The 14790-nt window shown below is 37.5% G+C and overlaps 1 protein-coding gene across 1 annotated transcript in view; it reads left to right on the top strand.

The window, feature by feature from the left end:
* Positions 1-14790, top strand: part of LRP2 (LDL receptor related protein 2) — a 157999-nt gene that overhangs the window by 123484 nt on the left and 19725 nt on the right. The window contains exons 66-78 of the mRNA XM_026084515.1: positions 502-725; positions 1133-1310; positions 2220-2416; positions 4025-4270; positions 5220-5348; positions 6298-6417; positions 6986-7102; positions 7337-7453; positions 8846-8983; positions 9740-9862; positions 10758-10886; positions 12853-12984; positions 13974-14105. Coding sequence (XP_025940300.1) covers positions 502-725; positions 1133-1310; positions 2220-2416; positions 4025-4270; positions 5220-5348; positions 6298-6417; positions 6986-7102; positions 7337-7453; positions 8846-8983; positions 9740-9862; positions 10758-10886; positions 12853-12984; positions 13974-14105 — 1982 coding nt within the window. The remainder of the gene's footprint in view (positions 1-501; positions 726-1132; positions 1311-2219; positions 2417-4024; positions 4271-5219; positions 5349-6297; positions 6418-6985; positions 7103-7336; positions 7454-8845; positions 8984-9739; positions 9863-10757; positions 10887-12852; positions 12985-13973; positions 14106-14790) is intronic.

The raw sequence follows: 14790 nt of genomic DNA, 5'->3' as shown, positions 1-14790 counted from the left end.
TCTCTCTGTCTCTCTCTGTCTCTGTCTGTCTCATATTTCATAATTTCCCCTTACAGCAAGGTCATAATAAAAATATAAAATCCTATTAAAAATTCCTTATCAGAGGAGGCACTAATGTAGGAATATAGGAGGCATATTGTCTTAAGTGTCCCATCATTAGCRGTCTGAATCATCCGGGCTGCTCTCCCATATGACAAAAAAGCAATAAACCTGCTGTAAGACAGCAGATATGCAAAACTTCTGTGGGAGGACTCTGCCTCTCAGTGGATGTTTCTCTGTTCCATTTCTCTGCCTAATACAACCTGTTTTACTTTTCTGCATATCTTTAAATGAATTCACTGAGGACAGGGCTCCAACATGGGACTAAAGAAGCTGCAATCCCACCATTAACTAAGCATTGGTCCTGCTCACCAGTAATGAAGTACTGTAAACATATATAGTAAAGATGAGAAGATCTTCTAGCTTTTACTGAGTGTTTTGCACATATTTTTCTTTGTGTAGGTACTCTGACCTGGATGGACATCATCGTCACACAGTATATGATGGGACTTTACCTCATCCATTTGCAATTACGATTTTTGAAGACACGATATATTGGACTGATTGGAACACAAGAACTGTTGAAAAGGGAAATAAATATGATGGTTCAGACAGGACTGTTCTTGTGAACACCACACACAGACCATTTGACATCCATGTCTACCATCCATACAGACAGCCATTTGGTGAGAAAACAGATTTAGATTTGCATTTAGAGGGTTAACTTTTATCTGGAGACTAATTGTAAAGGGTGCTGAGTGCACTCTGCTTTTGCCTTTGCTGAGGGGAATAAAAGGCACAGAATAAATTTAGGTCCTTACTTTACATATATAAATGGTCTTTTCTTTAATTAGCTGATAAAGTAGAATCAGACTGGAAATGCATAGCTTCAAACTAGTTTCTAAAACATCACAACTCAGTAGTAGGKGTTTCCTATATATAGGATCATACATATTTCTCTCTCCGARTGCCTAATTATCTAGGTTTTGTTTTTCAAGTGATGTCAGGAGTCTCTGTAAAGTTTTAGAGGAGACTATTGTTTGTGTCCTGGGGTTTGCAAAGTATGGTAATATTTATTCTTTTGTTTTACCAGTTAATAATCCTTGTGGCACCAACAATGGTGGTTGTTCCCATCTTTGTCTRATAAAAGCTGGTGGTCAGGGTTATTCCTGTGAATGTCCTGATAACTTCATGGTAGTACAGTCTGGCAATACAGCCCACTGCCTTCCAATGTGCTCTAGCACCCAGTTTCTTTGTGCAGACACTGAAAGGTAAGTCTACTGCTCACCATCTTTCTTCAATGTCTTTTAAAAGATATATTCTGCAGTTTAGGCTTTTCAAAAGGGTATGAAARTAGGGTGTCCCTGTGATTCTGTGATGTGCAGGCAAAGACAAAGCCAGGACCAGACAGGCTTAATTTTTGGCAAAATATTTCTAGACTGCTTGTTTAAATGGAATGTTTTTCCTTTTCTTTTTGTTATATGACATTGTTAATGTAATGAAGTTTGGGTTTTTAGTGACATGTAGCTCCAGAAACCATTTTTTGTGAATTCACAAAACTGGAACCTTCTCTTACTTTTTGTACATCTCTTGCAACATATTGGTTTCTGTCTTTAACTGTTAAATGTATGTTGTCTCCCAGGAAAGCCATTTATCTAATGTGGGGGCACATTTCTGACCCTGTTCTTTGAGATGACTGTGGTGGGGCCATAAGAGCTGTTGTGCTGACACTGTATCACTTTGAGACATGTGAGGCAGATGGGCTTATTGGGTGGCCTTTTCAAGCAGTGTCACAGTGGCATTCCTAGTAGAATTGTCATGCTAAAGTTCAAGAGAATTATGAAAATGTTGTGTGGTTAAAAATCCATTTGAAGATAGACATAAAAAGYATGAGTGACAGTTGCCATGAATACACTTTAAAATTTGATCCTTCCATATTAATTTGCTGTGAACTTCCTTCTAGAGAGTCACCAGCATCATCTGTTTCTGGTGACAGTCTTCTGGCGTATTTTGTTAACGTACAATTTATGAAGCAGAAGACATGAAACTCAAGATGTCTTGGAAGTTAAATGGTTTGGGAAATAACATTGAGAAAAGACTGCCTTTTATGCTGTAAAAGGTTGGCTGCATATCTGTAGAGACTCTTCCTTATTAAAGAAAGCATTATTTTATCTTGGTAGGTGTATTCCTATCTGGTGGAAATGCGATGGACAGAGGGATTGTCGCGATGGCTCTGATGAGCCCCCTACCTGTCCACACCGATACTGTCCTGTTGGTCAGTTCCAGTGTAATGATGGGAACTGCACAAGTTCACATTTCTTGTGCAATACCCGGCCAGATTGCCCTGACAGATCAGATGAAGATCCTGTACTTTGTGGTATGTTAGCAGTAATAATTTTAAGCACGTTTTGTCTGTATGAAACCTGTAAACAATATATAAACTTTAGAATCGTTATCTCCCTTTTACAAATGAAAAGGTGAGTTAGAGAGCTGCAAGGCCTAATTTTCTATTGTCTTGCACCTATTAGTGATTTACCTCAGTGCAAAAGCAGGCTAAAAGAGAGCAAAAATGCTACTGAATGTGAATACAAACGTTTTCTATACCTTTGAGCCAGATTTGCGCTGATATAAATTACAATCTAAGGTATAAAATACCAGAAATAGGACCAGCTTTGTTTTATCCAGAGTAAAGCCATGCTAAATATGAGGAACCTAAAGCTTCCTAATGCCCAGGTGAGTCCATCAGACTTGTTAATTTTCCCCATATTCAAGAGTGTTGCATGATGGGACAAAATTATTTGACATTCTGCATTGTACATAATCCAAAGCATGCAGGAAGGTTGTTTTGGAAACCTATATATCATGGCAGCTTTTTAGAAATATAGTCTAATTATGCTTTTGAAATAATGTGTTATTCCCTAAAGCCCTGTCTTTTTTCACACACTTATGTCTAATTTAAAAAGCACAGCCTTATTCCTCTTCTTGTAAATAATATAGTTCTGGCACTTACAAGCCTAGTAATATACAAGAAAGCAAAGCAGTGTGGTCGTATAATTGATAGTTTCATTGCCTTCCATTAACAAAGTGTTTCTGACAATGTCATAATTAAATGAAATGTCAATTCTACCTGAGTTTGAAATAGCTGAGCTCCTAAGTGTGGCACAGGGGAATATTAAATAAGTAGAAATGTGGCAGCTGCATAATGTGTCACTGATTTTAATGCACCAGGTAGACTAAAATTCAGTTCAGGTCTATATCATTCCTTCTGCTCACCATCTCATGCACGGAAAAGAATCCTCTAATCTAGAAAATGTATGGAAATTGTATCGTATTGTCTCCTCTTAAACAGTTTGGCAGTGTATATAAAAAGGTAGTARGATGGTGTCCAGTGAGACACAAAAAGTCTGGAGGCCAAGAACAGGGTGGACTCCCATTTTCATAGTCCTTCAGAGCTCCCCTAGTCTGCCAGCACTGCTAACATTAGCATACAGTGCACTGCTTTGCCCTTTGGAGGTAGAGGCTGTACATTAGAATGGTCTTCTGCCAGGTTTTCTGGCATGTATGCCAGAAATTGCTTAGAGGAACAGGCTCATCAAGGAATGTGCATCTGAAATAGTACCATGGCCCAAAGCCACAATGTCACTTAATTCTTGTTTTAAGTGACTAGGTACCCCTGCCTCAATCATGTTTGAATGCTGGATCTTTACTCTCCTCTGTTTTAGGAGAAGCTCATTCCTAGGAATTGTAGAGCTTTAGGGAGCTTGACTGAAAATGTCTTTGGGAAATGTGGCATGCAGTGTTAGAAATCTCTACCTTAACTGGGCAAGTAAATACTGATATTTGATTTTTTCAAAGTCTTTCTTTTAATTTTTGGTGCAGGCATTATAAATACTCATATCACATGAAACATACTCATTTGACATAAACCTGCAGYAGCAGACCATTCCTGTTTCAGCATCCTAACAGGCAATCTGTGTTCTTTCAGCTAATCACCAGTGTGAAACCCATCAGTGGCAGTGTGCCAATAAACGATGTATCCCTGAAGCCTGGCAGTGTGATAGAGAGAATGACTGTGGTGACAACTCAGATGAAGACAGTACTCACTGTGCCAGTAGAACGTGTCCTCCAGGCCAATTTAAATGTGACAATGGCCGCTGCATCCCACAGTCCTGGAAGTGTGATGTGGATGACGATTGTGGTGATAACTCCGATGAGCCATTCCATGAATGCAGTAAGCACATAGCTGTAGTAAGCATTTAGCTGTAGTAGGCTGCCCACGTTATAGTGTACCAAAAGCAGAGCAAACTGCATTACTTAATTTTCTAGAGGTTGGAAATTTCTTGGAAAGGAATATTTTCTGCAAGCTAACTGCTATCATGTAGTAAAGAGTGCTAGAAAGACAGAGAGGCTGTATGGTAATTCACTGCTGTCTTACTCCTGAAGCGGAAGAGGCTTATAACCTGCTGGCCAGGTTATCAAAAACTGACATGGTCCCACTCTGACCTCCTTGAGGCTCGCAGGGTCCTTTGCTTGAACTGTAGAAACATTTGCTGAGAAAGGGTATAAGCCTATGTGGAAGCAGTGAATGCCATTTCACCGATTTTTACCTTGCTCCACTTTGATGCATGACGTGTCATACTTTTTAGGAAAACAAAGTGAGTTTCATCTCTTGAAGCTGAAGTTTCTCGTAACAATAGGCACGTGTTTTGGAAACAGAAGTTTACAAGGAGAACAAATGCAAATGTCTAGCCTTCACTCAAGATTGGGACTTTCCTATCTGCTCCAACATGTCTCTTTGAGCTATTGGCCATCTGGAAGAACCTGTGACTTAATTGTGCCATCTGAGCCCAAGCTGCCTCCTCTGGCTTCCAGATTTGGGGCTTCTATTGCCACAATTACCAGCACTAAGTATTTCGGGGAAAAACACACTGAACACAGTTTGAACCAGTCATGGGTTTGTAGCATATGCAGAATGCAAGCAGCATGGGTAGGAAAGAATAGTAAAACTGGATAAATTTAACACTTTCTCTTTTACAACAAAGTTAGCAGTTAACTCTTTTTAGTAGAAGTAGTTGACTGTACAACAGAACAGATTTTTAAAGTCAGAATCATWCAGCAAGAAGGGCAGCTTTCTGGCTAAGTAATGCAACTTCCTTTGACAATCGCCTCTTGTGTTTCAGTGGGCCCTGCCTATCGGTGTGACAACCACACAGAATTCAGCTGTAGAACCAACTACCGTTGCATACCATTGTGGGCAGTGTGCGATGGGAACGATGACTGCAGAGACAACAGTGACGAACAAGGCTGTGGTATGTCTGGAGAAGAAGGTCATTTCAACATTACCTTGTGCCTAAAATATTTCTCCAAGATGTAAACACTTGGTTTTCTGAAAGTCTTCTCAGTAATAATGTAKCTGGGAATATTTTGTTTGATACCAGTTAATTACACTGATAGTTGTGGAGCAATTCATTGTGCTGCTCACATGTTTATAAGCCTTGAAGATCAGGATTTTATTATTTTGCCTGGTATGTCATCAAATGAAACAGGAAATATTTCTACTTAAGCAAACTTTTATTCTAGATGATTAAAACCATCAGTGTTTACAGTTACTCATCTTACCTCCTACACTGTTGAGACCATCAATATAGGAAATATGACAATTTTTTCCCAGAACCTTGTATTTGTTTTGAAACTCCTTATACACTTGCACACAGAGCTTAGAGGGCATCAGATCACTATATCAGAACCAGAGAATACTCAAAAGAGTAGCACCYTATGAAGGCAGCATGCCCTGTCATTTTCTTTTTCTGCTTGTAGAATTATAAAAATGTATGTCTTTCTCTGAGTCATCAAAAACATGCTTCTCTACTCAGAAAAGAAATGCTTTTCTTTCCTAGGGTTCTTTATTTGCAGGCTACTACAATCCATCCATTGGATTGATTAGTGATAAGTTACTCTTTTGTGGATAGAGAGAGGGTGGGGGTCTATTAGGGCTCCCCTCACTCTGGAATAATTGCATTGCAAGGAGCAATAATCATTCTTTTACTTTGATAGCACAAGGTTTCTTTCTTTGTTTTTCCATCCCAGTTCTATATAATTATTTCAGCTGTTTCTTTATCACTCTTCTGTTACTTGACCCAGTTTGTGTCATGAAAATCTCTGTTGACTTCCATTATCTTCTGTGCGTTGCATCTTATCCAAAGACTATGCTAATGTGTACTGGTCTCATTTTTTGTTGGCAAATTGTGTACACTGCAGAGGAGAGGACTTGCAGTCCTTCTGGAGATTTCCGCTGTGACAATCATCGGTGTATCCCACTGCGCTGGAAGTGTGATGGAGATGATAACTGTGGAGATGAGTCTGATGAGCACAACTGCAGTGAGTCTTTCTTGACTCTCATGATATAGTCCAGCTTTTGACTTAACTAGCCTCCTATTTCTTACAAAAACAGGGCAGGTAGATAGCTCTTAACTGCAACCATTTGGTTGTTTCACTCTATAGCCTGTATTTTCATAGCTGAACTCTCACAGTGCTGTTTCAAGGAAGCATTGTGAATGCATAAAAACACTGATAAATTCAGTCATCATAATAATGCGCATAGCCTGTTTTCCGCTAGGAAGTACCATCTGAATTCTGCCCTGTGTGCAAATATAGAAATATATGGTTTTTTAAGCAATGAGCATGGATTTTTTTCTGTATAATTTTGTGATGAAAAAACATCTGCAATGGAGTGCCCTCTTCTTTGTCAGGAGGGCCAACACAAAATGTTTAACATAATGTAAAGAGTATGCAGGGATGCTATTCTAATATCATTTAGATATTTTTATGATTATATCACAATATCTGCCAGTATTACTTTTGTCTGTTTTAATGAGGCAGGTTAATGAGGATGCTTAAATCTTTAGCTGAGAAACTTCACAAGTTTGTACTTTCATTTTAAATTAAGGTCCTCGGGAATGCACAGAAAGTGAATACCGTTGTGACAATTTGCGTTGCATTCCTTCCCGGTGGATATGTGATCATGATGATGACTGTGAAGACAATTCAGATGAACGTGACTGTGGTGCGTATTGTCTTTGGATGCCACATTGTCACATGTACACATTTTTGCTTGTAATGTGATAAATTATTCTGCAAAATGATCTCTTAGGGGAATTCTCTACCAGAAGTAGAGAATACCGCCATTTTAATAGTTGGGATTTTGCAATCTTTAAGGAAACTGTTGTTTTTGGAAAACAGTCATTTCAGCTTGATTTGAATGAGAAGAGATTTCACAGTTACTTCTGAATCTTTCCAGAGCTGAGGACTTGCCACCCAGGTTATTTCCAGTGTGAGAGTGGACACTGTGTTGCAGAGCGCTTCAGATGTGATGGAAAGGCAGACTGCCATGATTTCTCTGATGAAGCAACTTGTCGTGAGTTTCAAGCTTTGCAATTGGAGCTCACTGAGCTCACTTCCAGAAAGACCTGTGCTTTTTTTTTTTTTTCTGTTTAGTGACAGGACTCCTCAGAGCTACTCAGCCCTGCAACTCTCAGTGATGTCAGTAAAATTCAGGAAAAGCCTTTTCATATATGGGTTGCCATCTCTTACATTAATTGTAAACGCATTCATAATTCTAGGAAATTAATGCAAGGATGGTCCAGCAGAAGATACACATGTGGTTGAATTAAAATTCTTGACTATCCTATTCACATTCTAAGATCCACTGTTTCCATTCATTCTATGCTGTAACGAGGTTCTGTAATGGTATTGTTTTTTGTAATGCTCAAAGGAGGGTATAGAGTTTCCTAAGGTACTAGTGAAAGCAATGAAGCTAAATGCTTTTATGTTTAACTGTTCCCTCTCTATATTGATCTACTGTGAAGAAACATCTAGAAATTGTAGCTTGCACACACGGCTACTGTCTACCCATAAAATATCATTCCTGTGGGGAATGAAGATATCACCTTAGTGCTCTTACCTGTGCTGGCTGTGGTTGGCCTCTTAGGAGCTATTAAAGTGCTTATTCTTGCTTATATGCCCAAATGATTTGGGCTTCGGTACCGGGGAGAATTCCTGTCTCTTCATGTTGGTATCAGGGTTGTTCTGTGCATCTTCCCGTGCACTTGACCTTAGCCCGTGTGGTTTAAGTGAGAAGGGGCGTCTGCGCAGCAGTACCTTTATCTTAGCAGTGGCAACTGTATCCTGAAATTTACATCAYTGCAATTCATCTACCAGAGTCTGAGTTACAGAACATCTGGCTTTTCTTCAAGGGAGGGAAGAGCATAGGAGGAGCTGGTGAAAGGACAAAAATGTGGTTTGTTTACATGTGTTGGCAGAGTCATATTTGTGGTTTCTCTTTGATCTAGTTCATTTTTTTTCACAGCTTTTACAGAGTCTGGGTAGATTTTCTACTATACCAACATAAGTCCATTTGTAATTAGATGCCTTAGGTACTACTTTGGTCATTCAGGTTTGGTGCCAGTTCTGTTATTTTCTTAATTGCTGAAATATATTGTCAGTAGCAACTGTAAACAGTATTTGTAAAATTCACGACAATTTATTTCCCAAAGCCTTTGGGGAGTAACTTCTGTTACTTCATTATTCATTTGAACCTGAATTAATTATGTTACAGCTACTAAGAAGTTCTCAGTCCTTGCAATCTCTTGTCACTGTAAATCTTTGTAGTGCTTCATATTCTGTTTCCTTCTAAGGAGAAGAGGCCATTGAAGGAAAAAATAATAATAGCATCTGCTTGAATATTTTTCAGAAAAAGTTAGAATTTCCATTTTAAATGAAAATTGCATAATAATTTTCTTTTCTTCAGCAACACGATATCCTAATGGCACATATTGTCCACCCATGCTGTTTGAATGCAAAAACCATGTGTGTATCCAGCCATACTGGAAATGTGATGGTGATAATGACTGTGGAGATGACTCTGATGAAGAACTTCACCTTTGCTGTAAGAGGGAATAATTACAGTAAAATGAACAATATTGCTCCCATGTATAATAAAATCTCTACTTACAGTAGAGAGAACAAATAGTAAATTTTAAATATTTTGTTTTTGCTGGAGTTTCTCACAGACTTCATTCAGGATGAGTGCTGAGAATGCTTCATATGCCTTTACGTTTGCTTCATCCTCCTACTATATGTTTTTCATTGCTTTGCAGATGTTTGTATATGTAGTTATCAAAGTAGGGAGAAACCCAGCAAAGACAGAGGGACACTGTTTAATATTTTCAAGCTGGGTGTATGAAATAAGACCATTGGTTTACAATTAAAGAGATAATTTGGATAACTTGGTTTTTTTAGAAGTGGTAAGCTTTTAAAGCTCTCAGCAGAGTCAGGATATTTTTCTAAACATGGATGAGGAGTCCTCTTTAGCTCTAAAAATGTAAGATGTTAGAAGTATTAATTAAATAATTTTTGTAAGTTATACACTAAATAGCAGCTTAATTAGCATGTTGGATTTTCCATCAGTTTACTGAAGTAATGAAGTTATGCCTGAAGTAATGACCTGACGTACAATCACAGGTTTTATGCCACATTTAAAGAAATGTGGAGATAATTTACTTCCTGTAGGCCAGAATGCCCCCACAGTGTCCTTTAAAATATAGGGAAAACATTAATGGTACCAGACAAAATTAATTGGGATAATTTGTAGCTTAATGGCATTAAGTGTAAAATATGACTGACTTGATCTCTGTGATTTCAGTGGATATTGCTTGTGAACCTCCATTCCGTTTCCGGTGTGAAAACAATCGCTGTATATACAGTCATGAGCTGTGCAACCAGGAAGATGACTGTGGAGATGGAAGTGATGAGAAAGAGGAACACTGTATGTTTATATAAAATTGACCAGCAAATTCAGTAATCTTGATGTGCTTAATGTTTGATGACACCAGAGTCCTGCAGAAATGTAAAAATTAAACATAAATATCTGAAAATTGGAGTTCAGCATGAAATAATTTGAACCATGATTATTGGTACTACAGATTTACAACTCTCAATATAAGTAGCAAAAATCAACAATCATTTGCCTGAAAAGTACAAAGCATGGTCTTCAAAATCAAATCGTATTTTATTACAAACACTAGTTAGATTGTGCCTACTTACTATGAACTCCACTTAAAATGATGAAGAAAAAAGAGTTTGGTTGTATCATGAAATAAGGATGGGATGAATAACTAGGACTTTTTAAACAGAGAAATGTCTATTTCTGAATTCTTGTMACATATTACGTTACGAACAACATTGCTATTTTTTAGGCCCAAATCCTGCAGAAGCTCTGTTAATACTCTGTAGAGTTCTGCCCTCAGATACCTTATCAAGTTTTCACTGACTATGTTGATTTTTGTATTATCAATTTTAATTATGTTTTTGATTGCTTACTGATATTATTTGCTGGCTTTATTGCACAGTATTTTTTAAATTTAGATTGCTAACAGCTCTTAAGTAATCTATTGAAGTCTGGAATAAATGCATGAAGTATAGAGTTAAAGGATGTAAACTGGTTAGCACTGTTAAAAAGAAAGTTTAGTCATCTATTAAGCAATACTTAACAAGAAGAATCTACCTTCTGTCTTTATAAAAAGAAGACTTCCTGATTCACTGTAGTCATCTTTTACCAGTTTGCATCAGCTTTCTCATCTGCAGTGTGCTGTAGTGCTGCTACCTGTTGGTACTGTGTGGCTGAAGTTGTGATAGAGGAGTGTTTCTCTTCTCGACTGTAGGTAGAGAACCAACCCCAAGACCTTGTACAACTGATGAATTCAAGTGCAGTAATGGAAATTGCATTCCTCTACATTATGTGTGTGACAATTATGATGACTGTGGAGACCATTTTGATGAAGTGGGCTGCAGTAAGTATTAATATCAATAGAATAGAATATTATAGTACTATTGAAATAAGAATTTCTGCAACTGAAAACGGTACCTGCATGCTTTTGAATAGAATGCTAAGAAATACTAATTTTCAATTAGTCTGTGCTAGAATTATCCTATTATCCATTGCTGTATCTTTTATTTTTCTTCTTCAGGGAAAACCCTAAGAAATTCATTTTAGGCTCAGAGTATTTATGCATCACAAAAATGGGTTTGACCTTGTTTTGAAATGGTTTACATTATGGGGGTTAGAATACCAGGACATTTAATTCGTAAATGCAGTAGACCAACCCACAGAATTATTCTGGGGCAGACTCTGCACCAGTGTAKGTTGCTCTAGCCCTGTTGAAACCAATTGTATATTGAGATGCTTCTATTTTCCTGTGTGCAAACATGACCACAGAGTTCTGTAAGGACACCCAGTACTCAGACTGAGGGCCCTCTCAGTTTCTCTGTGCATTCACAACTTTCATTAAGTATGCATCATAAATTTGCTAGCAGCYACTCAGATGCAAAAGCTTTGACTTGAACTTTGAGGGAAGAGAGAATATTCTGACAGAATCTCTGAAAAAAACCCTAACACTTTTTATATCAATATATATTGATATAAATATCAATATATTGATAAAAAAGCTGCAGAGTGATAATACAAGCATGAACTTGCAATATCAGTTATTCAGGCTTTGATGGCTTCAAGGGAAAGTGTGCCAAATGATGTACTGGTGATTTACAGTCCAGTATGCTTGCAAAGCACACGTAACTCAGAAGCTTATAGTGCAGTCTGTTTTGAAGCAGCTGTTTTCTCAGTTTCACATACCATCCCAATGGTCTTTAGGTAAAAGAACATAGTGGAATGTCTTGATGAAAATATGAAAGTAAAAAAAGGATATGACAGTGCAAATCAAAGACACCTTCTGGCAGTCAGCCTTCTACYATTTGTGGATAGATGCGAACACAGATCAGATGATAACATTCAAGTCCTTTCCAATATCAAATACCTGGGTTATGGAGAAAAGAGAAACTCTGTATGTGTGTTTGTGTACAATGAATTTATGCTTCTACATATCTGTAAAACTGAGCTATTTAAACTTAATTACTAGCACTGGGATTTAGGTGTATGAAGGAGATAATCAGCCTAATGAAAAGTTTTGCCATACATTTGTATCTTTTTTCATGCTCTGTCAACAAACATGTATTTTTAATCATTTCTACTTACATATAAAAGATCTGAATTTCTAAGTACTCCATATATGAATAGAATATGTCAGAATCAGTGTAATCCTATATGTACTTTGAGAATAGTATAGTTTTCATTATCTGTTGCATATTATGATGTATAATCTCTGAGTTCCTTTTCTGTTATAAGCATGTTTTAAAGGGCAGTGAATTCTGTGCAGTGACTTTTATTGACTTCAGTAGGCTTTAGATTAGGTGCTGCATGGGCAAGCTGTCATGTTTAATTTCCAGATATAAATAATGTAGGGTCTGTATTATGTGCTATAACAATTGAGAATGTTTTCTGTTTAGGTGATAAGAAAGGACTGGTAGTTTGAGAAAGAGGTAGGTTGGCAAGGGTAGAAATGAGACAATGGCCTTCTCAAATCTCTTAAAATAGTTGCTGCAGTTGCTTCATATTGGTAATGTTGAATGCCATTTCTCTTAAGGAGGGTTAGCTTGAATGTTTATGTCTCTGACCATGCTCACTTCTGCAAATGAAACCAATCTTAGCTGAGAGTTCTCTTGACCAGCACTTATCACCCTCTTTTACTTAGTTATGCCTTAGACAAAGAAAAGCCATTCACATTAATTGAAAGTTTCACTTAGAAAAAAGGAAACTAACTTTATCCTTGAAAGTAGTTTTCAAATAGACAACAATGATCAATGTTGTGTCCCCCTTATCATTTTATTTTTTGGTTATAATTGTCTAATTTACATTTTTTTCAGATCCTGGAACAGAACGAACTTGTGCAGAAAATATTTGTGAGCATAACTGTACCAACTTGAAAGAAGGAGGCTTTATCTGTTCCTGTAGGCCAGGGTACAAAGCCAGTGAACTTAACCGCAACTCCTGTGATGGTATTTTCAATCTTCTAAACATCTTCTCACTGATAAATATTCAGTGACCTGTCACTTCATCATTTTAATGTAACTACTTATTCTTATTAAAACGGGATTTTTATACATTCACCAGATGTTTTCTGACACGTTTTGCTGCTGAATAATGTTTTCGAACATGTAGACCTCATTCACCAAAGAACTGGTCAAATTCAGACCCATTTTAGGCTTTTGGTGGCTATAGGTAGACATTGTTGCTCTCTCATTGTTGCATGTCTTTGCAACCTGAAGGATAGAAATTTGCTGTTTTTTCTTATTGAAAGGAAACTTACTGCAGTTTATACTCTTGTTTCATTCTGCTTCAGAACAGACCTTCAATAAAGGTTTGTTGTGCCATGTTTTAACCTTGAGTATATGCAGGTAAAATATGGTGAGGCATTTACCCAAAGGTCAGTGTTGGTGGTCATGCAGTACAGTATCTTCATAGGTGCCATTCCAGTATATTTCAATGAGAGCACTTACCACTTCTGGGAGCAGGTCTGTTGCTCCCAGCTCTTGTGGACAGTTTGGGTAGTTTTATTAACCATGTTTCAAGGCCATCCCTCACTTTCTTTCCTGCTGGGATAGTGATTTTCTTTGTTTCTGAGGGAGTAGGTACCTTTGCTTCAGCATTTCAAGATGGGTCTTATATCTCCTTGTACTCATACATCATCTTTTATCTTTCCTTGGTGATTTAACCCAAAAATACATGATCAAAAATATGTCTCTGAAAAGGGATCTGATAAACAGGAGCTATGCAGTTAATAGCAATCTGTAGTTAAGACTTATGTTAGACAGTAGATGAGCGATGAGCAGTTCTGTTATAAAAGTGATGCTGACTTTAAAGGATTTTACTAGATTATTGATCCTTTAATTATGTTAGGAAGAGAGAAGCCTACTGCTTCATGGAGCAAAGGTGACTAGCATGTGAAAGATTAAACTCTAGGTATCTTTTCTCCACTTATGTGTAGATATCAATGAATGTGAGATCTTTGGAACATGCACCCAGGACTGCAAGAATTCCAAAGGAAGCTACGAATGTTTCTGCGCAGATGGCTTCAGGTCTGTGGGTGATCAACAAGGGAAACAGTGTGCAGCTGATGGTATGTTAACTTGACAGCAAGATTGATTGCTACCTGTAAAGAGCAAGTGGAGTATAGCAACTTAATGAATATAATCCTCTTTTTTTAACAGGGGATAATGGAAAAAAAAGTTTTTATTCTGTAGCATAAGATTTTCTTTGTATTCTGCCTATTCCATAATCAGGAATTGAAGTGCTCCATCTCCGCTTCCAATTGCAAACCTTAAAAATAATACCTTGAAAGTGGTTTGGGTGCCTGCCTTCCTCTCCCCTGAAATTTTCTGCAGACAAAAGACCGCTTATCCCATGGTTGTCAGCAGAAGGAAATTAATGCTGCCTGTTAGCCCCTGTTCCTGAGGTTTTAGATTTTGTCTCTAAAGTAATGCATCAGAAGAAACTTGAATTAAACTGGTACAAATTAAAGGCACTTTGCTGACAGATTGCCATTCATTGTTCACGGAATGAAGTACACAAGCAGAAGGACTTTGGCCCATGCTTAGCTTCAGTCATTAGTTTTTCATCATATTCAGTGCAGTGACTACAGTATGTGACAGTCATTGAATAGATAAAGAGTTGGTTCAGAAAGCAGTAATAATAAAGAGCTGAAGAAAATAGAAAAAAAAAGTGACGGTGCAGCATATTATATAAAAATTGAGACAATATTGTTTATAGAAAAGTACTTACACTTTAACAGCTTTAAGAGATAC

This window comes from Apteryx rowi, unplaced genomic scaffold, assembly GCF_003343035.1.
Source record: "Apteryx rowi isolate R43461 unplaced genomic scaffold, aptRow1 scaffold_645, whole genome shotgun sequence".
NCBI classification, from domain to species: domain Eukaryota; kingdom Metazoa; phylum Chordata; class Aves; order Apterygiformes; family Apterygidae; genus Apteryx; species Apteryx rowi.
Note: the sequence above shows the minus strand (reverse complement) of the source record. Positions and strands in the feature narration are given on the sequence as shown.